We start from the raw sequence: 27,082 nt of genomic DNA, 5'->3' as shown, positions 1-27,082 counted from the left end.
ACAGTATTTGTCTTTCTCCATCTGACTTCACTTAGCATAACATCCTCATGGTCCATCTATGTTGTTGGAAATGGCAAAAAAGATTTCATCTTTTTTTCATGGCTGAGTAGTATTCCATTGTGTGTGTGTGTGTGTGCATTTATATACATACACATATACTACATTTTCTTTATCCATTCATCCCTTGATGGGCACTTAGGTTGTTTCCATATATTGGCTATTGCAAATAATGCTGCAGTGAACATAGGGGAGCATATATCTTTTCAAATAAGTGTTTTTGTATTCTTTGGATGAATACCCAGAAATGGGATAGCTGGGTATCTTATGGTAGTCTATTCTTAATTTTTTTAGGAATCTCTATACTGTCTTCTGTAGTGACTGCACCAATTCACAATCTCACCAACAGTGTATGAGGGTTCTCTTTTCTCCACATCCTTGCCAACACATGGTATTTCTTGTCATTTTGACCCTAGCCATTCTGACAGGTGTACAGTGATATCTCAGTGTGGTTTTGATTTGCATTTCCCTGATAATTAGTGATGCTGAACATCTTTTCATCTGTCTGTTTGCCATCTATATGTCTTCTTTGAAAAAATATGTATTCAACTCCTCTGTCCGTTTTTTAATCAGGTAATTTTGTTGTTGTTGTTGAGTTGTATGAGTTATTTTGGGGCATATGATTTACAAATATCTCCTCCCATTTGGTAGGTTGTCTTTTTGTTTTATTGATAGTTTCCTTTGCTGTGCAGAAGCTTTTTAGTTTGGTGTAATCCCATTTATTTTTGCTTTTGTTTTCATTGCTGAGGAGGCATATTTTAAAAGATACTGCTATGACTGATATCAAAGAGCATACCACCTGTGTTTTCTTTCAGGAGTTTTATGGTTTCAGGTCTTACACTCAAGCCTTTAATCTACTTTGACTTAATTTTTGTGTATATTGTGAAATAATGGTCTAATTTAATTTTTTGGCATATGGCTGTCCAGTTTTCCCAGCACTATTTATTGAAGAGACTGTCCCTTCTCCATTGTGTATTCTTTGCTCCTTTGTTGTAAATTAATTGTCCATGTATGCAAGTGTTTATTCCTGGGCTTTCAATTCTGTTTAGAGATCTTTGCATCTGTTTTTCTGCCAATACCATGCTGTTTTGACTACAGTGGCTTTGTAATATAGTTTGAAATCAGGAAATATGATACCTCCAGCTTTGTTCTTTTTTCTCAGCATCGCTTTGACTATTCAGGGTTGTTTGTGGTTCCATATAAATTTTAGAATTTTTTGTTCTATTTCTGTGAAAAATGTTTTTGGGATTTTGGTAGGGATTGTATTGAATTAGATTGCTTTAGGTAATATGGACATTTTGATAATGTTAATTCTTCTAATCCTTGAGCCTGGCATATCTTTCCATTTATTTGTGTCAGATTTTTGGTAGAATCTTTAGGGTTTTCTATGTATACAAAAATCATGCCATCTGCAGGTAGTGACAGTTTTACGTCTTCTTTTCCAATTTGGATGTCTTTTATTTATTTTTTCTTGACTAATTGCTCTGGCTAACACTTCCAATACTATGTTGAATAAGAGTGGTGAGATTGAGCATCCTTGTCTTATTCCTGATCTTAGAGGGTTAGCTTTTACTACTTAACCATTGAGTATGTTAGCTGTGGCTTTGTCACATATCATCCCTTCTACACCATTCTGTTGAGAGTTTTTATCATAAATGGGTGTTGAATGTTGTCAAATGTTTTTTCTGCATCTATTGAGATGATCGCATGATTTTTGTTCATTTTGTGGATGTATTGTATCATGTTGATCAATTTGAGGATGTTGAACCATCCTTACATCCCTGGTATAAATCCCACTTGATCATGTTGTATGATCCTTTTGATATATTTTTTAATTTGTTTTGCTAATATGTTGTTGAGGATTTTTGTAACTGGCAGCCATCAGAGATACTGGCCTGTGATTTTCTTTCTTTGTGTTGTCTTTGTCTGGTTTTGGTATCAGGGTGATATTGGCCTTGTAAAATGAGTTAGGAAGCATTCCCTCCTTTTCAGTTTTTTGGAATAGTTTTAGTATAGTTATTAAATCTTCTTTGAATACTGGTAGAATTCACCTGTGAAGCAATCTGGTCCTGGACCTGTGTTTTTTGGGAGCTTTTTGATTACTCTTTCAATCTCTGTACTAGTGATTGGTCTATTCAGATTTTCTATTCATGATTCAGCTCTGGAAGGTTGTATAATTCTAAGAATTTGTCCATTTTTTCTAGGTTGTCCAGTTTTTGTATTCTCTTATAATCCTTTATATTTCTGTAAGTATCTTTATTTTTCTCTTTCATTTTTTATTTTATTTATCAGGGCTTCTCTCTTTTTTTTCTTAGTGAATCTAGCTAATGGTTTGTCAGTTTCGTTTGTCTTTTCAAAAAACCAGTTCTTAGTTTCATTCATCTTTTCTTTTGTCTTCTCTGATCTTTGTATTTCCTTCTTTCTACTGACTTCGGGCTTTGTTTGTTCTTCTTTTTCTAGTACCTTTAGGTGTAAGTTTTTCTTGTTTCTTAGGTAAGCCTTTATTGCTACAAACTCTTAATACTGCTTTTGCTGTTGCCCATAGATTTTGGTATATTGTATTTTCATTTCCATTTGTCTTCAGGTAATTTTTTGTTTCTCCTTTGATTTCTTCAGTGACCCAATTGTTGTTCTGTAGCATATTGTTCATCTTTACGTATCTGTCGTTTTTCCAGTGTTCTTGTTCTTGATTTCTAGTTTTTCATACCATTGTGATCGGAAAAGATGTTTGATAGAATTTCAGTCTTCTTAAATCTATACTGAGACTTCTTTTGTGTCCCGATTTATGGCCTATCCTTGAGAAAGTTCCATGAGCATTTGAGAAGAATGTGTGTTTTGCTGCATTGTTCTGTTTAAATCTGTTAAATATATCTGATCTAACGTTTCAGTTAAGGCCACTGTTTCCTTGTTGACTTTTTGTCTGGATGATCTATCTGTTGATGTAAGTGGGGTGTTAAATGTCCCCTACAATTATTTTGTTGCTGTCAGTTCCCTCGCTTTGGGTATGTTAGTAATTGTTGTATATATTTTGGTGCTCTTATGTTAGGTACATATACATTAGTCACTTTTATGTCTTCTTGATGAGTTGTCCTCTTTATAATTATATGCTGACCATTTTTTGTCTCTTGTTAGCTTTTTGGCTTGAAGTCTAATTTGTCTGGTATAAGGATGGCTACACTTGCTTTCTTTTGGCAGCCATTTGCTTAGAGTATCATCTTCCATCTCTTCACATTTAGCCTGTGTTTGTCTTCAGAGCTGAGGTGTGTCTCCTGGAGCAGCATTTGGTTGAGTCTTGTGTTTTAATGCATCCAGCCACTCTGTCTTTTGATTGATGAATTCAGTCCATTTACATTCAGGGGGATTAGTGATAGATGAGGATGGAGTCCTGAAATTTTGTGTTTTGTTTTTTGGTTGCTTGATACCTCTATTGTTTCCTTTTCCTGTGTTTCTGTCTGTTATTTTGGTTTGGAGGTGTTCTGTGGTATTTTTCTTAGTTTCTTCTTTTATTATGTTTCATGTCTCTGTAACAAAGTTTTGTGGTTGCCCTGAGCTTTGTATGAAACGTCTCACAGATAAAATAGTCTTTTTTCTGCTGATAGTATGTTATCTTCATTTACCTGTATGAATTTTCCATCCCCTTTTATGTTTTTGTTTTCTCACATTATCCCTTTTTTTTTCCACTTTTTTTTTTTAACATCTTTATTGGGGTATAATTGCTTTACAATGGTGTGTTAGTTTCTGCTTTATAACAAAGTGAATCAGTTATACATGTACATATGTTCCCATATCTCTTCCCTCTTGTGTCTCGCTCCCTCCCACCCTCCCTATCCCACCCCTCCAGGTGGTCACAAAGCACTGAGCTGATCTCCCTGTGCTATGCAGCTGCTTCCCACTAGCTATCTACCTTACGTTTGGTAGTGTATATATGTCCATGCCTCTCTCTCGTTTTGTCACAGCTCACCCTTCCCCCTCCCCATATCCTCAAGTCTGTTCTCTAGTAGGTCTGTGTTTTTATTCCTGTCTTACCCCTAAGTTCTTCGTGACATTTTTTTTTCTTAAATTCCATATATAAAATGAATCTTTTTTTCCTTTGGTTTTTTTCTTTTTGCGGTACGCGGGCCTCTCACTGTTGTGGCCTCTCCCGTTGCGGAGCACAGGCTCCAGACGTGCAGGCTCAGCAGCCATGGCTCACGGGCCCAGCCGCTCCGCTGCATGTGAGATATTCCCGGACCGGGGCACGAAGCCGTGTCCCCTGCATCGGCAGGCAGATTCTCAACCACTGCGCCACCAGGGAAGCCCTCACATTATCCCTTTTGATGTGAGTTTGCTACCAAACAGAAATAGCTTATAGTTATTTTTCTGCTTTCTTTTTTTTCTCCCTTTAACCTTTATGCTCTCATAGAGTTGCAATTTTCTGGTTCTGTTTTATCATCTTGCTCAAAGTTTTGTGTCCCTTTGTCTTTTTTGTTTCTGTTAGAAGTGCTGCTTTCAGCATGTCTTGTTAGGCAGGTCTTGTGTTGACGAACTCCCTCAGCTTCTGTTTGAGAAAGTCTTTATCTCTCCATATTTGAAAGATGTCTTTGCTGGATAGAGTATTCTAGGCTGATGGTTTTTATCTTTTAGTATTCTGAGATTGTCATTTTACTCCCTCCTGGCCTGTTGGGTTTCTGCTGAGACATCTGCTGCTAGCCTAGTGGAGGTTCCTTTGTAGGCCACCAGGCTTTTCTTTTTTTTTTTTTACTCTTTGGCCATACCACGTGGCTTGCAGGATCTTTGTTCCCCGACCAGGAATCAAACCTGGGCCCTGGCAGTGAAAACACTGAGTCCTAACCACTGAACCACCAGGGAATTCCCAGCTACCATCCTTTTTCTTGGCTGCCTTTAAAAATCTTTGTCATTGACTTTTGACAATTTTAATATTTATTACACATCTTGGAGAAGGTTGTTTTGCGTTGAGGTAATTAGGTGTTCTTTTAATTTCATGGACTTGTGTATCCAGTTCCTTTTCCAGCTTTGGGATGTTCTCAGATATTATTTCTTTAAATAAACTCTCTTTTGCCTTCTCACTCTCTTCTCCTTCTGGGTTACTCATTACCCTAATATTTTTCTTCCTAAATGAGTTGGATAGGTCTTGTGAAATTTCCTCACTTTTTTAATATTCTGTTTCTCTTCTTCTGCTTGTATCATTTCAAGATATCTACCTTTGAGTTTGCTAATTCTCTCTTCCATATGATCTGCTCTATTTCCATTTCTTTCTAATTCATTCTTCATCTCATTTGAGTTCAGCTCCAGAGTTTGTTTGGTTCTTTTTTAGAGTTTCAGTCTCTTTGGTAAAGTATTTCTTCTGTTCATTAATTTTATTCCTGAGCTCATTAAACCGCCTTTCTGACTTCTTATACCTTATTGAGTTCCTTCATGACAGCTATTTTGAATTCTCTATCAGTTAGATTGAAATATTCTGTGACTTAGTTCGTTTCTGGAGAACTGTTCTTTTCTTTTTGTGATCGAGTGTTATTGTGGTTGTATATGGTACTTGAATTAAATTGTTCCTCTGCAGGTGCATTTGAAGTTAATGACAGGTTAGAAGTTAGAGTCCTTTTTTTGCTTTCCAGTAGGTGGCACTATAACATAGGTCTGTTTTCTCTTACCTGAGCTGGCTCTGATTATATTTGCTAGTTGGCGCTTTCCAGCCTCCACCGGCTCTGTAAGAGGTGTGCTTCTGTGCCTTCATTATTGCTGCTTGTGCCTCCCAGGTCCTTACTGCCTTTCTTCTGCCAGAGCTACTGTCATCATCGGAATGTTGGGCTCTTCCCCAGTTTGTGGGGTTCCTTAAGTAACAGTCTTTGCATGGTGGGAGGAGGATCATGGGGGTGTTGGGAGCCAGGGTTGCACAGGTGCCTGTACTGTATCTGATATTGTATAAGGTTCGTGGGCTTCTGCCACTGTTGATGGTGGGCGATGGCGGCTGGGTTCCAGGGCCCACTTCCACTGCTACCAGGCTACCTGTGGTTGTGAGCACCCCTCCATTCAGGATGCCATAGTTGTAAGTGCACCACCTCACATGCTGGTACTGGGTTCCCTGAAGCTGTGGGCTCAGCTACCATGGTTAGAGGCCCAGGATTGCAGGCACAGACTCCACTCTTCCATCTGTTCTGCCTCTCTCCTGTATGTGTTCCAGCCTCCCACCTTTAGATGTACAAATGTGTGGAATTCTCTGGTGACCTAGTGTGTTGGGCAGAGGCAACTTTGTTGAGCTCTGGATGTTTTACTGGTTGTACATTGAAGGGGAAACAGACAGGTAGCTGATGTCTTTCCTCTACAAATTTTGTATTTAAAAAGTGACATCTTTTTTTCTACAGATTCCAGCAATGGATAGAAGAGTCATTACACCATATCAAGATGGACCAGATATTAGCTACTTGGATGTAGAAGATGGAGATATCTTTTTGAAAGAAGAAATAAATATGGAACAAAATTATTCGTAAGCTCTGTTTTTTTTTTCCCCCCTTCCTTTTCTCCTTCCCCCATCCCCAATCTTGGACACTGTTGACACTTTTATATTAATATGGAAAGAAAAATTGAGAAACCTAACATAAAAAATAGGTATTTATGTTCATTTTTAGCCTGATACAATACAAAGTAAATGCATAATTAATATTTGCAGATATAACAAAGTTAAGTATAAACACAAAAGGAATGTAGCCTTCTGGTTAAATATGTTGGGTTGAATAAGTGCAATTATCTTAACTACCTTTCCAAACCCTGCTGAGATTATAGTAAAGAAGTAAAAAAGGCACATTGCACTAGAGCAGAGAGAACAGGAAAGGAGTAAATGGCAGTCAGGAGATGTTAACAGTTTTGGAAGTTGGAGAGTGGTTGCCAAGCAGTAATGACTTAGAAAAAACTAAAACAGAATTCTGGAAAGGCTTAAGAATTACAGGTACTAGGTTTATGAAGACCAGTGTAAGTGGTTGGATTTGGAAAAGAGCATTTTTTTTTTTTTTGAGAATTTTTCAAAGAGCATTGATGTATTCCTGAACCAAGTGATTGATTGCCCCTCCTCCATCTTAGCAGAAGACGAGAGGTTTGTCTTCTGGAGAGGGTGAACCAAGGGGAGTTCATCAGCCATTCTTCTAGATCCCTCTCTGTAGAGAACCCTACTCATTGAAGAGATATGACCCACAGTGACTGGCATTTGGGAGTCCTTCAATAAAATATCCCAGGTTCTACACAATCTCCCTGTTGACCATTTAATAAGTCCTGCTTAGAATTTCCAGTCGTCATTTTAGGCTAATTTATCAGGTGGTTATAGAATTACTTTCCTTCTGCTTGGTAAATGACCTGTTAAAATAAAATCTTCAGACGTTCAGGTCATTTACTACATACATGTGTGAGTGTATATATATGTACGAGTATAATTGTAGCTCACTGAAAAGCTGCTCTTGGTTCCAGAAATCTTTTTTAACCTCTAGAGTTTGGTGGTAGCCACTGGAATACTTAAGGTTTATAAATATCTGACTTGGATGTATGACATGTTATTACATTAAAAATTATAATAAAATGATTAACATTGACATAAACACATTATCCTTCACAAAATAATAGTATTCACAGCTGACCTGTGTTACTGTGGATGAATTATGTAATGAGATCTATAATTTTTAGGTGAAATAAGACTTGTAGTCCTTACAGATAATGTTATTTTCTCTTTCCTGATTAATAATAATTCAAGGAATTAAGCAGCCCCTGAAATACTTTAAAAATTATCACCAAATATTTCTAGTTCCAGATCATAGATTATAATAGCTTGTGTGTGAACATGTACAGTATTGTACAGTGTGTGTACATGTACCCATCTTGTTTCTAATTTTCACAGAAGTGCTAGGGTTAGAACAAGTGATAGTGATAGTATCACACTGAAGTTTGGTGGAATTAACTAACGTGCTCTGGGCCACTTAGATAAATGGGACTAGAACATATATATTCTTTTGTGTTTTCTGTTTGACCAAAATGCTGTATTCCATTGCTCAAAATGCATAGTTCTTCTCCTGTTTCATCTGTAACTTAATTTTTAAAAAAAAATTTTTAATTTATTTATTTTTGGCTGCGTTGGGCCTTTGTTGTTGCATGCGGGCTTTCTCTAGTTGCAGTGAGTGGGGGCTACTCTTCGTTGCGGTGCTCGGGCTTCTCATTGCAGTGGCTTCTCTTGTTGCGGAGCATGGGCTCTAGGCACGCAGGCTCAGTAGTTGTGGTGCACGGGCTTAGTTGCTCTGTGGCATGTGGGATCTTCCTGGACCAGAGATCGAACCCGTGTCCCATGCATTGGCAGGCGGATTCTTAACCACTGTGCCACAAGGGAAGCCCTGTAACTTTAATTTCTTTTAAATGACTTTTATGTTTGCTTTTTTCCTAGGGAAAGTGTGTTCAAGAAGACAAAAACAAAAGCAAAAAAGAAGCCACGTAAGCGGTCAGATAGTTCTGGAGGTTATAACCTTTCAGATATTATTCAGAGTCCACCATCTACAGGTTAGTGGAAAATATTTTAGGGTATATTTTCTGATCTAATCTTTCTTGTCTCTGTTCCTTATCTAATTCATTTAACATGTATTAAATACTATTATATGCCATCTGCTGGGGCTACAGAAATAGAAAATAGTCCTTGTCTTAGGGAGGCCACAGAAAATGATAACGTATTGTGATAAGTACTCTGATTGACATTTGCTCTGTGATCACAGAAGGGGCACCCAAACTAGTCTGAGAAGATCGGGGCACATCTGTTAGAGTAAAGTGATACCTGAGCTGGATCTTGAAGAGTGAAGAGAATTTAGCCAAGAAAAGGAGGCAGATTGACGTGCTAAGAGAATGGGGCAGTGTGTTTCAAGCCTAGAGGCAGTAGAAAGACTGCACGTTTGTTGTGCATAGCTCGGCCATATCCGGTAGGTGCAGATAGGAGATAGGTTGGAGAGCGTCAGATTTTGGAGGGTGTTATATGCCAAACTAAGGAATTTGGACTTTAATCTGAAGGCTACAGGTAGCTGTTGATGGATTTTTTAAGGCAGGGTGTGACTGGATAAGGTTTATGTTTTTAGAAAGACCACTCTGTCTAGTGGCATAGAGGGTTAGAGGTGGGCAAAACATGACAGAGATACTAGTAACACGTGCATTCAGTTCATATATATCAGTGCTTCAAGTGAGATGCCACGTGGGATTCCATTCATGCGTGTTAAGGAGGTTATAATCCAGTAGTAAAATACAACACATTTTATACCTAGGCATTATGTGAGCCTGTTTGAAAGTAAGGTTATGTAGTTTTTCTAAAATTTTTTTTCCCAGTTTTTAATTTTGAAAATCTTTAAGTTACTAAAAAGGCGAAAGAAAAATACCATGAACATCTGTATACCCATTATCCAGATCTATTGTTCACCTCTTACCACATTTGCTTTTTCTTGCAGGCTTTGTCTTGCATGCTCTGTTCCCTCATCCTCCAAACATTCTACACACACACTTTTTTTTTTAACCTGATCCACTTGGAACTAAGCTGTAGACATGACATTTTCCCCCCAAGGTTAATATGAATCTCCTAAGCATAAGGGAGATACAACCCTTATCCTATACAACCACAATACCATTATCACATTGAAAGACAGTTAACATTAATTCATATTATCTAGTGCTGTAGTCTATGCCCATATTTCCCTAATTGTCCAAACATGTTTTTATAGCCTTTTCTGTTTTAACATTAAGAAAAAAAAAAAAAATCTAATGTCGTATCAGGGTTGACATTGCCTTTGCTTATTAATGTCATTTTAGTCTCTTAAGTAGAACAGCACCGCCACACCTTTCTGTTTTGTTTTCAGAAGTTGAGGCCAGTGGTATTGTAGACTATCCCACATTCTGGATTCATCTGATTAGATCCAGATTAAATGACCTACATTTTAACAGTTTCTTTAGATAAAAATTTGAAGTGTAACCAAAAAAGAATGGCAGTACAGCATGGCTTTCAGAAATAGGTGGTGTGTCTATAGCCATAAGACAAACTGGTGCAGTTTCTATCAGCAGTGTTTTCACAGTCAATCAGCCTTATACAGGCAACTTTGAAAAGTACAAATGAGGTATTCGACATGTTTGATAAATAGCGTGAAGAATAGTCGTTTTAGGTAACACACGAGATATTAAAAAAGAAAGCTGATATACCTAAATTGATTGATGAAGTACTGAAGATAGGTCTATAGGTCTTTCTCATTTGCTGCATCTCCTGATTCCTATTTTAGGACCTTTTTAAAGTTTAAATTCTGTGATTTTGCATCCTCTGTGTTATATGAATTACCCGTAGTACTTAGAAGGAGGCATAGGTGGATTGATGGCAGGATGAATAAATGGATAGACAGTCGTGGAGCTAGTGATTTTCCAAATACCTAGAAGATTTATGGAAAAAGCAGATATTTGGTTTGTTTTAAAGGATGTTATTGATAGCACATGTGTTAAGAGTCTTAGCATTTCAGAGCTGGAAGAGACCTTAATAATGAATTAATTTACACCCCTTCCTTTGAACTTGAGGAAACAAGCTCAGAAAACTTTGAAGTGGTTTCAGGTCATAGCAGCCAGAGGTAGAATTTATTTTCTTGATTCCTGTTCGGTATTCTTCCTGCTATACTACTCCTTCTGTGGCCAAAGCCAAAAATGATTGAAAGGTTAAATTTAACTGGGGGCCAAAGTAACCTATTCTGGGAGAAATTCTGAGTATGAAGCTAATTTCATTAAGGACAGTTGTATGAAGGCTTAACGTTTGTTTGTGTTGGTCCTTAAAGTTAGAAGTCATTCTGTGAAAATATTTTTTTATCAAAGATAATTGTTGGCCACTTTAATCGTCTTCTTTATTAGATTTGTTTCCAGTTGACTTTTGGGAGAATCCCAGTATTAAATATACTCTCTTATATAAAAATTTGCTACTCTTAAAAATATTTAAAACATTGTGGGGGAGAAAAGTTTGAATGTTCTTCCAAATTGTATTTTAGCAATAACAACAAAAAAGGCACATATCTTGTCAGAGTGATTTACTTTTTTTTTTTTTTAATTAATTAATTTATTTTTGGCTGCGTTGGGTCTTCATTGCTGCGTGCAGGCTTTCTCTAGTTGCGGTGAGTGGGGGCTACTCTTCCTTGAAGTGCGCTGGCTTCTCACTGCGATGGCTTCTCTTGTTGCGGAGCACGGGTTCTAGGCACCTGGGCTTCAGTAGTTGTGGCTCGCGGTCTCTAGAGCGCAGGCTCACTAGTTGTGGCACACGGGCTTAGTTGCTCTGCGGCATGTGGGATCTTCCCAGACCAGGGATTGAACTCGTGTCCCCTGCATTGGCAGGCGGATTCTTAACCAGTGCACCACCAGGGAAGCCCAGGGTGATTTACTTTTAAAGAAAACAACACTTACTGAATTTATGAGATATGTTTTATAATGTATTTATTTTGCCACTTCATTTAGATTGTATTGCATTTTAAATATGTGGAAATAAACACATGAACCTAAGCAAAAGTTTTTTTTTTTTTTTTACTCTGTTTATACTTGAAATGACTGATTTGCTAATGAGCCAGGATACCAGATGTAGCAGGGAGACAGGTATTGAGCTTGGCTAAGAGAACAAATGGTATATACATTTCATAACAACTTATGCTTTAGGTGATAAGCTAATTGAAAATAGCTCTCAATTCACAGATATTTTGCGGAAGGGAAAACCCTCAAACAGGCCACAGTAGGCTTCAGCAAAGCCTCTGTTACCTGGCCAGTCTGCTGGCTTAGATGAGTGGCAGAAAGGTTATAATGCTTCTCCCACACAGACTGGGACTAATCCCCCTTTGCATAGGTGCAGAGACAGATGAGAAGGGGAAAGGGGAGGGGTCTAGAGTTTATTAATTTTGTCTTGCTGTCTTTATGGGGAAAAATGTTCTGAGTCACTTTTTAAATTAGATACCAAATAACTATCTTCCTCAGGTTTATTGCTTAATTGGTGTGTAATTAAAATGAATAAAACTGTTGTTTTAAAATTCTCCATTTCAGTTTTTCACTTCAACTGATTTCTTTCTTCAGTTAGCTTGAATTATAAGACTTTAGTACAGAGACTATAATTTAAATGTTACTAAATCTGGATAAATGGACGCTTTTAGCTCTCCTTGGTTCATTAAATGTAATACATATATGTTTATGTATATGTGTTTAAATATGAAAAAATTTTTACCTTTTAGGATTACTAAAGTCTGGTAAGACCAATTCTGTGGAATCCCTTCCAGAACTGTTGACATCAGACTCTGAAGGAAGCTATGCAGGAGTGGGTAGTCCTAGAGATTTACAGTCTCCTGATTTCACAACAGGATTTCATTCAGATAAGATTGAGGTTTGTCTTTATTTATTAATGCACTATTTTCTTCAAATTTTAATCTATAGACAGTTTAGTTTTTCATTATTTTTACTCTAACTTTAAAACACTCTTCTGGCTGGTTTATAAGAAAATAATATTAATGACATAATATATGTAGTGTTAGTTTTCTCAAGTTTGCCTAATATTTCTAGTTTTAAAGATTTTAATTGCAGTCTTGAGCCCTTTATGATGTTGTATTTCTAATCTTTCTGCAATAAAAGTAATGATGTAAAGTATAGCAATACTGTATAGGCATATTGAAATATATATTCATAGCTAAATTACTTGAAATATATTTTGTGAAATGTCAGTTAACACCAGCTAAAAATTGTCAAAGGAAAGTGATTTTGAAAGTAAGCCTAATACCAAAATCTGTTTAGTGTCTTTCTGCCACGGTGTGAACTGGAGCAATGCAATCTGGAATGGAGTTCTTCTCCTAGTCTAGCATAATTGACACTAAGCTGCTGAATTCCTAGGCTGGTCAACTCTGGGGGAGGCCGTGTTTCAGACATCTCTTATCATTTAATTCCATAATTGTTAATCTACAGGGAAGGAGAATGTCAAACTTACCAGATAGAGTAATTTTTTTCTAACCTCTATACATCCACAAAATATATTAGAACATCTAGAAATGTGTGAGACAATAGAAAATTTACCCTTTATTAAGAGTCTTCTAGGCCTCAAGGATTGATATAAAATAAATTTTTATCATAAAAATTTTTTTATGTAAGGTAGAAGTTTGGGGGAAATTCATATTACACTTAGGTTGGCCTGGAAGACAGTTGAGGTTTAAAAGAAGGTTGAAGGCATACTGTGAATTTTTGGCAATAGTAGAAGAATCTATCCTGGCAGTGGAAATACCATTTCAATAACTTCCTTGACCTATTGTAATAGCAATAGTTTTAGGGTCCCTTTTGAAGTGTCAGTATTATTTGGCTTTAATTTTATTCAGAGTCCTTTAATTATATTCAGAGTGAATTGTATGAAATTTATACCAGACTTTCATTTTGTTTCATTTTAAAGTCATGGATGTTAATTTTAAAGTTACTGCTTCATATCTTATTTGAACAACTTATTAACATTTTTGTTTAATGTTCAGGTAAATAACTTGATATGCAAACTTATGTCCCTAAAAATTATTCCCAAAGCTTTTAATAATTGGGTTATAGCCACTGATATGGTTTGAGAATTGATCAAGATACTAAACCGTAGAAGAACTGAATTGAAAATACTAGATAATTATTGTTGTAAGGTTTTACTCTTTAATATAGTTTAACCAGTATTTACTGAGTACCAACTATGTGTTAGCTACTGTGCTAGGGGTACCTGCTATTACTCACTTTTTAATTTTTTTTTTTTTTTTTTTTTTTACCTCCAGGGGAAAATTAAATCCTATGTTAATGGTACACCTCCTACACATTTTAGGGAAGATTTAAAGCCATGGGAAAAATCACCAGTACTTAAAATATCTGCTCCACAGCCCATTCCCAGTAACAGAATTGATACTACAAGCTCTTCCAGTTGGGTTTCTGGCTCTTTCAGGTAGGATTTTTATTTTGTTCTGTACTTGTTAGTCTGAGAAATATCATTTATTTTTGGTCAAGTGAAACTTTTTAATGAAGCACATTTAAAAAATTAATATAAATTTCTAATATACAGAAAATTACCTAAATGCATACAAACTAGCAGCTAAAGTGCATACAAATTACTAACCGGCTAAAATAGGCTTTTTTTTCCAGACAGAATTTAGTTGCCTTTGCAGTGTCATCAGGGAATACTTAGTAAAATACTCTATAACACACACACACACACACACACACACACAGTGACTTGATATCAGCTTTTCTTTTTTAATGGATAGTGTATATTAGTAAAAACTCCCACTCAGGAAGACCATTTTGCCATTTGTAGGCTTACTTTATCTTTTTTTTTTTGCACATTAAAGTGTATTTAAGATCTCACAGAGTGTGTTGTTACAGTTAATTTTCAGAGGCTATCCATTTAATGTTATGCTGTAATTTTAACTTAACCTATATTCTATCCATATTTTTTTTTTACTTAGAAAAGCCAGTTTTTAAAACTGAAGGAGTAAGTATAATTAACATACAGTATTCTTTCAAAGAGCTAATTGAGCTTATGCTTCATCTTTATTACCTAGTATGGTTTATAATAGGCTAAGACTGTTAATTGACTTACCAATTATTTTGAAATATGCTGTATTTTGCACAGTTGGAATAAAGATGACGATGTCCCGTTTTATGCTGCTTCATGGTCTAAAGATAGGAAAAAAGGTGTCTACTTTCTGAACTAAGTAAACATATTTGGGGGAACACCTGGAAGCATCTTCTAATCACTAATGTTAGACTATTTTATTAAACATGTATCTCTTAACATTATGACTTCTGATGCATTTTATTATTATGTATGTATATATAAAAGTAGCTTTCATTCAAAATATCCTTTTTGAAGTTGGCCGCAGCTGACAAAATAGACCTAAATTATCCTCTCATTAATGATGTTATATATAATTTACAGTTTCAGTAATGTTTGGGTTGGACTTCATGGATAAATGAATGGGTTGTAAAGTAACTTTTATATGTCTTTTAGTCCTGTAAGCCCTCCTGTCATGGATCTCAGAACCATCATGCAAATAGAAGAAAGTAGACAAAGATGTGGAGCTACACCAAAGACAAATTTGGGGTTGGTTACAAAATCATAAAAAAAGGGAAAGACCATGTTGTATTATAGTTCTGCCCTAAAGAACTGGAAAGACCTACTGGACCTTTCCTATTATTTTTCTGCATTTGATGTTAAAGTTAGTTGTAAGCTCTTTTCTAGGTAATTTAGTCTCCATAACATTATTTCTTAAATATATGCTGAAGACTGAGTTAGGCTGATAGTCTAGCTCTTGTGGAATACAGTATTACATGCCGGAAATTTGCCTCTAAAATGATCTATTTCTGTTACAAGTGTGATGCAAGTGTATTAGGAGGGCTCCCATGTAGCTATTACTTGATCCTTGATAGTATAAACTAATTATATATATTGCCTCTGTTGAAACTTGTGGTCATTTTGATCTAGTAATAGTAAAATCCCATCAAATAAACACAGAGCAATATAATTACCAGTAACCTTTGTTGAGCAGAAATTAATGTTAATTGGTTTAATTTATAGCAAAATTATTTCTTATGGAATTAAACTTTCTCAGAAGTGGTGAAACTGATTGGTTTAATTTAACAATTTCTAGAAAAATGATTTCCCATGGAGTTAAACTGTCTCAGAAGCAACGAAAAATGATTGCAATGACTACCAAAGATAATAATTCAGGAATGAATAGCATGGAAACAGCATTAAGTGCTCCTTCAAAAACCCCCAAACCAGCGAATGCATGGTATGCTCTAATTTTGTACATTAGCTTTTAAGGTACTTCTTGGCTTTCGGTGGGTTTTTTTTTTTTCCTTCCTGTCTTTTTAAATATTTCATTCCCCTCTTTGCTTTCAAGTTAAAAATTGGACCTTGGGAAATATTTTATTTTCTTGTTTGTTTTGAGAAGTGCGTCATGATTTTTGAATTTTTTTCGTATGTGTAGATAAAATTTCCTCTTGGTATTTTAATTAATGTTTATTGCTAAGGCAGTTTAAGGGAACATTCTTATTTTTTTATAAAAAATAATGTATATCATAGAGAAGTTTGATAAAAGCAGAGTTTTCTTTTAGCACCCTAATTTCTTTGTATATTCCCTGTATGCATCATGAATATCTTAAAATTTTTATAATCATAGCTTGTCATTGTCACTTTTAAGCAGGGCTGTTTACTTAACATTGTGTTATATAACTTTTCTCAATTAGAATTTACCCATAATGCAACATTAATAGGAATAATCTCCAAAGAGGTCAGATAGCAATTTTGACATATGAAAAATAGGTTGTACTTCTGCTCCCCTCCCATCCTCCCTTTTTTTTGGTAACGAACATCATAATAATTGGAAACCAATTTTAGAAGAAACATACATGGATAGTATATGATGGGCAGGAAAGATCAGTAGAGCCTTGTTGTTCTCACAAGCATTGAAGAGGGTATTAGAGACTACTCTTGGTTTGGGGGAATCCCTTCATTACTCTAATGCCACTTTTTTCTATTTGTAAGAGGGAATATTTTTCCCATTAAAATGTAAATCGTTTTGAAGAGAGTGGCAACTCATTTTATTTTGATTGCCACCAGTAGGACTAAATATCAGACCTACTAGTAAATCTAAAACATGATCACAGAAAAAGAAAACAAGAGGTGAGAACACCCAAGTGAAAAAGAAAAGAGAGTAAAACTTGACGGATTGGGTTTAGTAGAATTTTTTTTAAATTAATTTATTTATTTATCTTTGGCTGTTTTGGGTCTTCGTTTCTGTGCGAGGGCTTTCTCCAGTTGCAGCGAGCAGGGGCCACCCTTCATCGCGGTGCACGGGCCTCTCACTGTTGCGGCCTCTCCCGTTGCGGAGCACAGGCTCCAGACGCGCAGGCTCATTAGTTGTGGCTCACGGGCTTAGTTGCTCCACAGCATGTGGGATCTTCCTGGACCAGGGCTCGAACCCGTGTCCCCTGCATTGGCAGGCAGATTCTTAACCACCGCGCCACCAGGGAAGCCCAAGTAGAATGTTTTAATTCATTGGTATTTGTTGTGCGCCTTCTACATGCAAGGCACTGTTCTAGTTTCTGATGATAAGGCAATATATACAAAACTGATTTAATCACTGCCTCTGTAGGGTTTATGGAGTAGCTGTTATAATGTATATTTGTTTAATATAAATCTATTTTATTTATTTATTTTAAAAAAATTTTTGGCTGTGTTGGGTCCTCATCGCTGCGCCCGGGCTTTCTCTAGTTGGGTGAGCAGGGGTTACTCTTTGTTGCGGTGTGTGGGCTTCTCATTGTGGTGGCTTCTCTTGTTGCGGAGCTTGGGCTCTAGGTGCACGGGCTTCAGTAGTTGTGGCATGCGGGCTCAGTAGTTGTGCCACTTGGGCTCTAGAGCGCAGGCTCAGTAGTTGTGGTGCACGGGCTTAGTTGTTCTGCGGCATGTGGGATCCTCCCGGACCAGGGCTCGAACCCATGTCCCCTGCCTTGGCAGGCAGATTCTTAACCACTGTGCCACCAGGGAAGTCCCCTGTTAAAATACTGAGTTATGTTTTCCCTAAACAAAAGTATGGAAAAGACAAAAAAAAAAAAGTTTTTTGACTAGCTCTCAAGATACTAAATATATCTCAATTTGAGAGAATTAGCTAAGCACATGAGGAAGCTTTGGGCTTATTAGTAAATACAGTTTTAGCCCTGCCATCAACCAGTTTCCTTATTTAAAAACAAAAAGTAAATGAACAAAAGAAGGAACAAAACAATGATTACTCAAGTTAGGAAATCCAACTACTGGACAAATACCCTTGGTTTAGCATCTATTTCAAACATAGGAGTTTTTTCCAGCCCCAATAAAATAATTTTTTAAATCAAAACACATAGTTTAAAAAATTTAATAGTATGGTAATACTTCAAGGCTTCTTATCATGAAAGATAGCAGTTGCCTGCCCTGCCCCAAACTTTCTTTTTTATGACTGGTTAATTAAGATTCACAACAGAGTCATATTGTGAGGATGATTTTATTTCCTTTTTTTACACTATTTTTTCCCTAGAATAACTAATTCTGTCAGTTTTCCTGTACTACCTATGTACTCATCACTAATTTTCCCCCCAAAACTCTCTAAAACATACCTCTCTCTCTCCATTATGATGAAACATACCAGGTAATTTGTTACCTTTGTTTTTTATTGAAGGCATCTTTTTTTTTTTTTTTTTTTTTTGCGGCACGCGGGCCTCTCACTGTTGTGGCCTCTCCCGTTGCGGAGCACAGGCTCCGGACGCGCAGGCTCAGCGGCCATGGCTCACGGGCCCAGCCGCTCCGCGGCATGTGGGATCCTCCCGGATCGGGGCACGAACCCGGTGTCCCCTGCATCGGCAGGTGGACTCTCAACCACTGCGCCTCCAGGGAAGCCCTGGAGGCATCTTCATGAGAACTCTTGAGTTCTCTGGTCTGAACTAGGCCTTTTCCAGGCCTGCTTATTATAGTATCTGTTATCTTGAGACTTCTCTTAACTGTCATCCTGGGAATTTCTTTTTCTTCCCTCCAGTGTTTGATCCCCGGTTTCCTAAATCCTGTTTTTCTATTTCTTGGTTTACTCTGTTTTGATGTAGCACAATCTACATCAAAACCAGCGGTTTTCTGATAAAAGATGTATAGGACATACATTTTTGGAGCTCTTATATCTTTGAAAATGGTTCTATTCTCACCATTCTTGACTGATAGATTGGAACAGAATTCTGAGTTGGAAATCATTTGTAGAGTTCCTTTTTCTTATTGCTGTTGTGAAGTCTAATGCCATTCCAATTCCTTACTCTTGCTATGTTTACCAGTTTCCTCCCTCTCCCGCTCCTCCCTTTTTGTTTTCTTTTTTTTTTTTAAATTAATTTGGCTGCATTGTGTCTTAGTTGCAGCATGCAGGCTCCTCCTTGAGGTGCGTGGGCTCTCTAGCTGTGGCACAGGCTCCAGAGCACGTGGGCTCAGTTGCCCCGGGGCATGTGGAAATCTTAGTTACCCAACCAGGGATCCAACCCGCGTCCCCTGCATTGGAAGGAGGACTCTTAAACCACTGGACCACCAAGGAAGTCGTGCCCCCCCCCCCCCCGCTTCCCTTTTTCTTTATCTCTAGCATTCTAAAATTTCAGAGTGATGTGCCTTGACGTGGGTTCTCTGTTTATAGATTATGCTGGGTACTTGATGGGCTCTTTTAATTGGGAAAAGCATGTCTTTAAGTTCTAGGAACATCTTGTACTCTATTTGATACTTTCTTCTGTACTGTTTTCTCTAGAAATCACATTAGTTAGATATGGCTCTTCCTGGATTTCCCTAATTTTCTTACTTTTGCTCTTCTAATGTTCATATAATTATTTTCCTATTCTAAATACTTTCTGGAACATTTCCCAGACTTTATCTTACAACCCTTCTACTGAATGTTTTAATTTATTAAAATGTTTAATTGCCAAGAGCTTTCTTATTTGCTGATAGTGCCCTTTTATTAGTATCCTGTTCAATATTCAACTGTTAAAGATACCTGTACTCTATAAACTTTTTCACTTTTCACTCTTTAATATATATCCAACAGAAATATATGTACGTGTGCACCAGGCAACATGTATCAGAATGTTTGTATCATGCTTATTTGTAAAAGCCAAAAACTGTAAACCTAAATGTCTATAGCAGTAAATGGATAAATTATAGTTTATTAGTATAGTAGAGTACTACACAATGAGGAAAATGAATTATGACTAAATATAACTGTGTGAATGAATCTCATCAATGTAATATTGAGCAAAAGAAGCCAATCAGGAAAAAAAACCTATATGATTCCATTTATAAAAGTTAAAAAATAGTCATTGATTTACATTGATGTGTATTCACTCTTTTTTCATGTATGTTTTAGTTACGTTTTGTTTTATTTGGTAGATTGTTTAAGTTCTGGTTGGAATCTGTGTGCCTGTGTGGGACAGGTTGACTGATGGGTGTGACTGTAGGGTGACCCAGCGGTACCCTTAGAGGACCCCCGCACCATTGTCTCCTTGTTTTTTCTCCTTGGTCTGTCAGTTTCTCTAAGGAGAAGCCTTTTAATTTTTATATTTGGTTGCCAGCCTTCTGGAAGCTGATCAGGGTGAGGCAGTTAGGCCTGGGACTGAGGTTCTCACAATTTAGATTCTCACATATCTCATCATTAGTATATAGATGTTAAACACAGCAGTTTAGTCCTACCTGCCTCTATATACTGGTGATTTTCAGTCAAATCCTTCTCCTACCAAGGTAAAAGGAAGTACAGTCATCTGATCACATGGAGATAGGGAGGGCATCTGGCATTCTCTGCCACTCCGCAAGTAAACCTTGAGCCAGTATTCCTGTTTTCATCTGCATGACTACTTCAGGATTTGATACTTAAGATGTCTCCAACGTAGGAGACTTTTCAGGGTTCCGAGCTTCACACTCTACCCCCACTCCACCTGATGACAGGTTTTCTTTATTTCTACTACATGAAGGTTCATTCTGGCCCTGTTCTATCCTCCAATAGTGTATTATTACTTTTAGTCTGCCATTGTCTTAATGCCTTATTCTTTTGCCTGTGTGGGTTTATGCCTTTCTGATTATTCTCTTGTTCACTTAACATGGGATTTTAGAGGAAAGGATTAGAGTAATCATTTATCTGAAACTTCAGACTTTGATTTTCAGGTTTAGGAAAAAATTTTCCCTAGTCATTATTAGCAATATGAACTCAGACTCCTACATTGAAGAGACTGTCTAAATTTCAAAATAAATATATTATGGCATATTAAGGAGAATTCTAGGAAAGTGGGAGGAAGAATGCCATAAAGTTTGGCCAAAAATATAATCAGGGTATTTTTCTTTGAAAAGTAATTTGGTAACTGAATTATAAGTGATGTTTATTATATATTTAGTTGATGAAAATGCGACTGGAAAATCTAAATACAAACAAATGAATAATGGATCTTATGTATTTTACGGAACCAAAGAAATTTATCTAACTGACCAAATTATAGGTAATTTATTCTGAATTTTTATGAAAGTGAGAGATATCTGAATTGTCATAAAATCATTCATTTATACCCTTTTTATGACTTTATGAGACCAAATTTTTGGTATCTGAAGGATCTTTTAAAGTTCATTTCTGCTAAATTCTTCTGAATTTATGTACTGCTTAAGTTATTAAATAAATAGTGGGCTGAGTTAACTTAGTAGAATATATGTATGTAAGATATATATGTCAATAAATGTACATAATTATACATATATAAGTATATATGTATATAATATATGCATATAAATTAATGACAGGGATCAGAAAACATTTGTTAGAACGTTTTTTAAAAAAATATTTATATTTATTTATTTGGCTGTGCCAGGTCTTAGTTGTGGCTCGTGGGCTGCTTAGTTGTGGCATGCGAACTCTTAGTTGTGGCGTGCATGCATGTGGGATCCCTGAACAAGGATTGAACCCGGGCTCCCTGCATTGGGAGCATGGAGTCTTAACCACTGCACCACCAGGGAAGTCCCTTGTTATAACTTTTAAGAACATATTTGTGTAAAATGGTTGATGTTTGGTATTCTTGAATTATGATGTATATTTAGTATAAATGGAAATAGTCATTTTTAGGTTGTTGAATTTTCTTTCTTGAATTCTTAGAAGGCTGCAGGTTTAGTATATCACTTCATTTTTAATCAGTACACATAGGTTGTAAATACGTGTGGTATATGCTTAAAGAAATAAAATAGTAATAGATTTGTTTTCCTGAGAATATCTCTTGTAAATATTGGTTTATAGAAAGTTGGTAGAATTTAAACTTTGCCCAGCTTTGAAAAAAGTAGAAAATTAATCTGAAATTAGCATTTTAATAGAAAATTAATCTGAAATTAGCATTTTAATCTGATTTACAGATTGTATTTATGGAATATATTCATTACTGTAGTGATTTATCTTTTTTTAAATACTTCTCAAAGGGACATCTTCATCATCCTGATGAATCATCTAATGCGATTTTATTTATTTATTTATTAGAAGGTGTTTTTATATCGTGTTTATCTTAATAATGAGGTTAATGTGCCGTTCATTAGCAAATCACACACTAGCCCTCTAAGTCTGCTCCTGGTCATGGTAAGGAATTTTACTTAGTTTGTTCACACAATAACTTACAATGAAGTTCTAACCAGTTGACTTTTAAATCTAATGTGAAAACGCCAAGTGTACATGGGAGTTGGTCACTTTTCATTATCCTTTATTTTACTTGGAGAAATAATACATTTCTCACCAGTCACCTTGAGTGGAAGAATGCACAATCTTTGTGGCCTGGCTTGATGTATGAATGTAAATTCTCCAAATTCCATTTAGAGCTAACCTGTAAATTATAAACTAATTTCAATTATTTAACTTTTTAGAGCTAGAAATTTTATTCATTAAAGCAAAAGTTTCACGGCTGCTTTAGTTGAGGAACAAAATCTTGATTAATTTTTTATGTGGCTACAGATGCTTCTTCATTAAGTTTCTCTGGCTGCTAAAATGGAAAAGAGCCAGAACCTTTGAGTTAGGAAAGTAAAATCGTTGGAAATCAGACACCGTTTCAAAGTATGGCATGATCAGTGGAAAGAATAACAGAACTTATTTAAAGAAGTCTGCATAAGACATTTTATAGGTAACCACTATGCATGGTTAATGAACATGTGAGTTTAAGATATCTTGTAAGCATTGTTACCTATATTTATTCTTAAGGAGATGTTATCCTAAGTAGCCATTAAAGAAATAAAAATTTTTAGTGTGTATATTATTTACTACATCTAGAAGTTCCCAAATTACCACGAAGATGAATCTGACACCGTGTCACAGATCATTGTGAAGCTTCTGTATTTAGAGACATGAATTACTTACAAAAGACATTCAGCGGATTTTTTTGGCAGAGTATTCGCCAGCAGTGTTCCCTAATGACTAATGAGACACTGTACTTTCCACCATAGCTACGTTGTTTGCCAGTAGAAACCTTCAGGTATGTGTGTTTTCGGCAGGAGCAGAAAGGAGTTGGTAAGGAAACGGAGAGTGTGGTTCTTTTTCAGTGTTTTTCAGTGTGGTTCTTTTTCAGTGTTCTGCATATGTATGTGCTTTGGAGAAAATTTTGTGGTAAAGTCAGGTAAGCTCCTTTTGAAGAAATATCTTTTATGTGAATATTTTAGTAGGTCATGTTTCTGATAAATCTGTAAAGAAAATTTCCTTTCTATGATTTAAGATTTTACATAGGGTAAATGATTTTTAAATGTGGACACAGTAGTAGAGTATAGTGATCTTAATATAGTGATCTTATAGTGATCTCCTGGGTTCTGGAGTGAGCCTTGCCTGACCTTGACATTGTGAATCTGTTAACCTGGTAGCAGTGTGAATTCAGATAAGTTATTAGAAGGCCTTGCTAATTTTTTATGGGGAACCCCAAATAGTTTATGAATTTAACCTGGGTTTGGATTTTATGGTTTCTTCAAAGTATGAATTTAACTTTTTGGGGAATTAACTGGTTAGCATTGTGTTCACTTTGTTTTCTGAGTAAATAGAAGAAATTAATATTAGAATAGGAAATGCTTATGTTGTTATTCATAATTTTGACTTATTAAGGATTTCTGAAAATGATGCTAAGGTTACAGTGTAGTTCTAGTATACAAAATCATAGCTAAAGGTTACATTTCTGAATCAGTTTTTCTAAGTTAGACTTTAGGAAGGAAAGACATTATGCCTATGAACTGACTATATTTCTTCATGTCAGAATTTCTGTGTTCTCATTGTCTTCTTTTTCTCTTAAAATAAGTTAGTTTTGTTAAATGCTGTGAAAATTGTGGATAGTAACAGACTTAACATAGCATTTTTATGTATCAGGTACTGTTTAAGTATTTTACCATAGGTTAACATTTGATCCTCACAACAACCATTATGAGGAAGGAGATGGTATCAGTATCTCCATGTTACTGATGAGGAAACTGAAGCTCAGAGGTTAGTATCTCCCCAAGGTCAAAGCTGGTATGTGACAGAGCCAAGATTTGAACCTACAACAGTAGCAGCCGCAGAGCCTGTGTGCCTGACGCTGACTACTACCCTGCAAATCCTTTTGGATTGCAGTAAAACATTGTTGAATAAAAAGATTCTAATACCATAGCAATCTGAGCATGAAATCTTTGGAAGCTAAATTAATCTGTAAAGGTGCGATTTTTAATTTGTATACAGTTTTTTGGTAGATATTCTAAAGTGCATTCCACTCAACTAATTCTCAAAGTACTACACCTATACTGGGTGTGATTAGTTTTGTGTATTTTTGATTATTTAGATCAACTTAATTCCTCTATGTTCTCCATGTAAAATTAGATTTAAATTTTAAATTACTTTTTATTGAAACATAATGTATACACTTCAGAGTGCAGTTATCATAAGTGTGTAGGTTGTTGTATTTTCACAAACTGAACACGTCTTGTGCAACCAGCACTCAAATCAAGAAGTAACACTACCAGCAAGTCCCCTCCCCCAGTCCACTATCCTGACTTCTACTTCCATAGAGTAATCTCTCCCTTTTTAATACACACACACACACACACACACACACACACACACACAGAATCATTATTGTTTCTAGCTTCTTTTGCTCAACATTATATTTATGAAATTCATATTTTGATGAGTACTAATTGTGTATATACCTCAATTTATTTTACTCATTGAGTTCTTGCTGGCATTTTAGTAGCTTTGTTGTTTTACTGTTTATTCTAGTTCACGTCTTTGTTGAACATATTTGCATTTTTGTTGCATATATAACTAGGAATAAAATTACCGGGTTGTAGGATATGCATATATTCATTTCTAGTAGATACCACTAAACACTCTCACTAGTGGTATGTGAGTTGACCTTTTTCCACTTCCTTTCCATAAAAAATTGTTTTATTCAGAAGGAGTGCAGTAGATTTCATTGTGTATTCTGTTTTTTTGAAATAACTTTACCGAGGTATAATTTACATAAAGTAAAATGCAGTAATTTCAAGTGTATAGTGGGAGTTTTGACAAATGTATCACCTGTGTAATCACCACTCCAATTAAGAAAAATATTTCCACCATCCCACTGTCTTTTCTCAACCAACCCTCACCCTCTACCCATGCCCCTGGCTACCATTGATGAAATTTCTATCACTATAGCTTAGTTTTTGCCTGTTCTGGAACTTCTTATAAATGGCATCTAAGGAACTTCTTATAAATGGCATCTAAGCACAGTATGCTCTCTTTCGTGTCTGGCTTCCTTCATTCAACATAAAGGAGCTTCATCCATGTTGTTCCATGTATCAGTAAATTTCTTCCTTTCTTATTGTTGAGAAATACTGAGTTTATTTTTATGAAAAAAGTTATTTATGTACAAATCTTACATTATTTCTCTTGAGTAAATGCTTAGGATTGGAGTTGCTGGTTTGTATGTTAAGTGAATGTTTGACTTCCTAGGAAAAGTACCAAACAGTTTTCCAAAATGGTCATGCCATTGGACATTCCTACTAGTAGCATGTAAGAGTTCCCATTATTCCACATCCTTTCCAACACTTTGTATATTTAATCTTTTTAATTTTAGGTCTTCTAGTAGGTGTGGTTTATTTTGTATTTCTCAGGGGCTTATTGGCTGTTTTCATATCTCTGAAATGTCTTTTCAGATCTTTTGCCTTTTATTGGGCTATTTTGTTAATCTAGAATTCTGAGAGTCTATATTCTGAAAATAAGGGGTATGTTTTGTGGATATTATCTCCCAGTCTGTGTTTTGGTTTTTCATTTCTTAATAACATTGTTTTTGTAGGAGCAGAAATGTTTAATTTTGGTAAAACCCATTACATCCATTTTTTTGTTTGTTTTCATTGAAAGTTAGGGCTTTTTATGTCTTTGACTACTCTAAGGTTACAAAATTGTTTTGATCTTAGATGTTTCCTAAGTTTAGCTTTTGTGATTTTTCTTTTTATACGTGGGTAAGGTAGAGATCAAGGTTTTTGTTTATTCTGTTTTTTTCTCTTACAGCTATCTAGTTGTTCCAGCACAATTTGTTGAAAAGATTGTTCTTGCTCCATTTTATTACTTGGCACTTTTGCTGAAAGTCAGTTGACCATGATGTGTGTGGGGGTCTAATTCTGGACTCTACTCAGTTCCGTTTGACCTATATGTATGTGCTTTTGATGATAGCTTTTGTAAGTGTTGAAATCAGGTAGTATAATTTCTCTGATTTTGTTTTTTTCAAAATTATTTTTTCTCTTTTTAGTTTTGACCATGTTTAAATAAATCTTAGATTTGGCTTGTCAAAAAAAAAAATGCCTGCTGGGATTTTGTTGGGTGTTGCTTTGACTCTGTAGATAAATTGAAGAGTATTGACAGGTTACCAGTATTGGGTCATTGAGTCCCCTAAGAATGAACATGGTATCCTTTAGATTCTCTTTAAAATCTCTCAGCAGTCTTTTATAGTTTTAAATATATGTATCATGTCCATCCATGTTTTGTTAATTGTATCCCTAAGTATTTAATTTTTTTGATGCGTCCATTGACTGGATCATAGAACTTTTCCGTAGAATTTTTCTCCTTTATCCTGTTAATGTGATGAATTATATATTTTTTTGAGTGTTAGAACGCTGTTAGAACCACTTTGCATTAAATAAAGCCCACTTGGTCATTGTTTATTACCTTTTTAGTAAATCGATGAGCATTACCATTATCCCAGAAAATTTCCTTCAAAAAGTTCTTTTTTTTATCTTTGGCCCCCTCTCACCCCAGTGTCAACCATTGTTGTGGTTTTTCTTTTTTGACTGTAGTTGAGTTTTGCCTGTTGTAGAAGTTTTGCCTGTTCTAGAAGTTTATGTAATTAGAATGAAACATAATATACTTTTGTGTCTGGCTTCTTTCACTCAGCATGTTTTTCAGATTTATTTGGATTGTGTATACCAATAGTTTATTCCTTTTTATTAGTAGTATTCCAAGGTATGAATATA

At 35.8% G+C, this 27,082-nt stretch overlaps 1 protein-coding gene across 10 annotated transcripts in view; it reads left to right on the top strand.

The window, feature by feature from the left end:
- IBTK (inhibitor of Bruton tyrosine kinase) overlaps nt 1-27,082 on the top strand; it is a 95,295-nt gene that overhangs the window by 50,095 nt on the left and 18,118 nt on the right. For 8 of the 10 annotated variants that reach the window (XR_016395138.1, XR_016395139.1, XM_022590317.3 and 5 more), the window contains 6 exons: nt 6,417-6,538; nt 8,471-8,583; nt 12,291-12,439; nt 13,842-14,005; nt 15,071-15,163; nt 15,711-15,854. Coding sequence is in view for 7 of the 10 variants with exons in the window: in XM_022590317.3 (XP_022446025.1) it covers nt 6,417-6,538; nt 8,471-8,583; nt 12,291-12,439; nt 13,842-14,005; nt 15,071-15,163; nt 15,711-15,854 (785 nt within the window). In the remaining 3 variants the exon portion in view is untranslated. Of the gene's footprint in view, nt 1-6,416; nt 6,539-8,470; nt 8,584-12,290; nt 12,440-13,841; nt 14,006-15,070; nt 15,164-15,710; nt 15,855-21,462; nt 21,948-26,123; nt 26,291-27,082 lie in introns of those variants that run through there. The other 2 variants (XR_016395140.1, XM_089921778.1) reach the window with 2 other exon arrangements.

The sequence above is a fragment of the Delphinapterus leucas genome, chromosome 12, assembly GCF_059928025.1.
Source record: "Delphinapterus leucas isolate spDelLeu-1000000601 "Yukka" chromosome 12, BTC_Dleu_Yukka2, whole genome shotgun sequence".
Classification (NCBI taxonomy): Eukaryota; Metazoa; Chordata; class Mammalia; order Artiodactyla; family Monodontidae; genus Delphinapterus; species Delphinapterus leucas.
The sequence above is the reverse complement of the archived record's forward strand: the minus strand, read 5'-3'. Positions and strand labels throughout refer to the sequence as shown.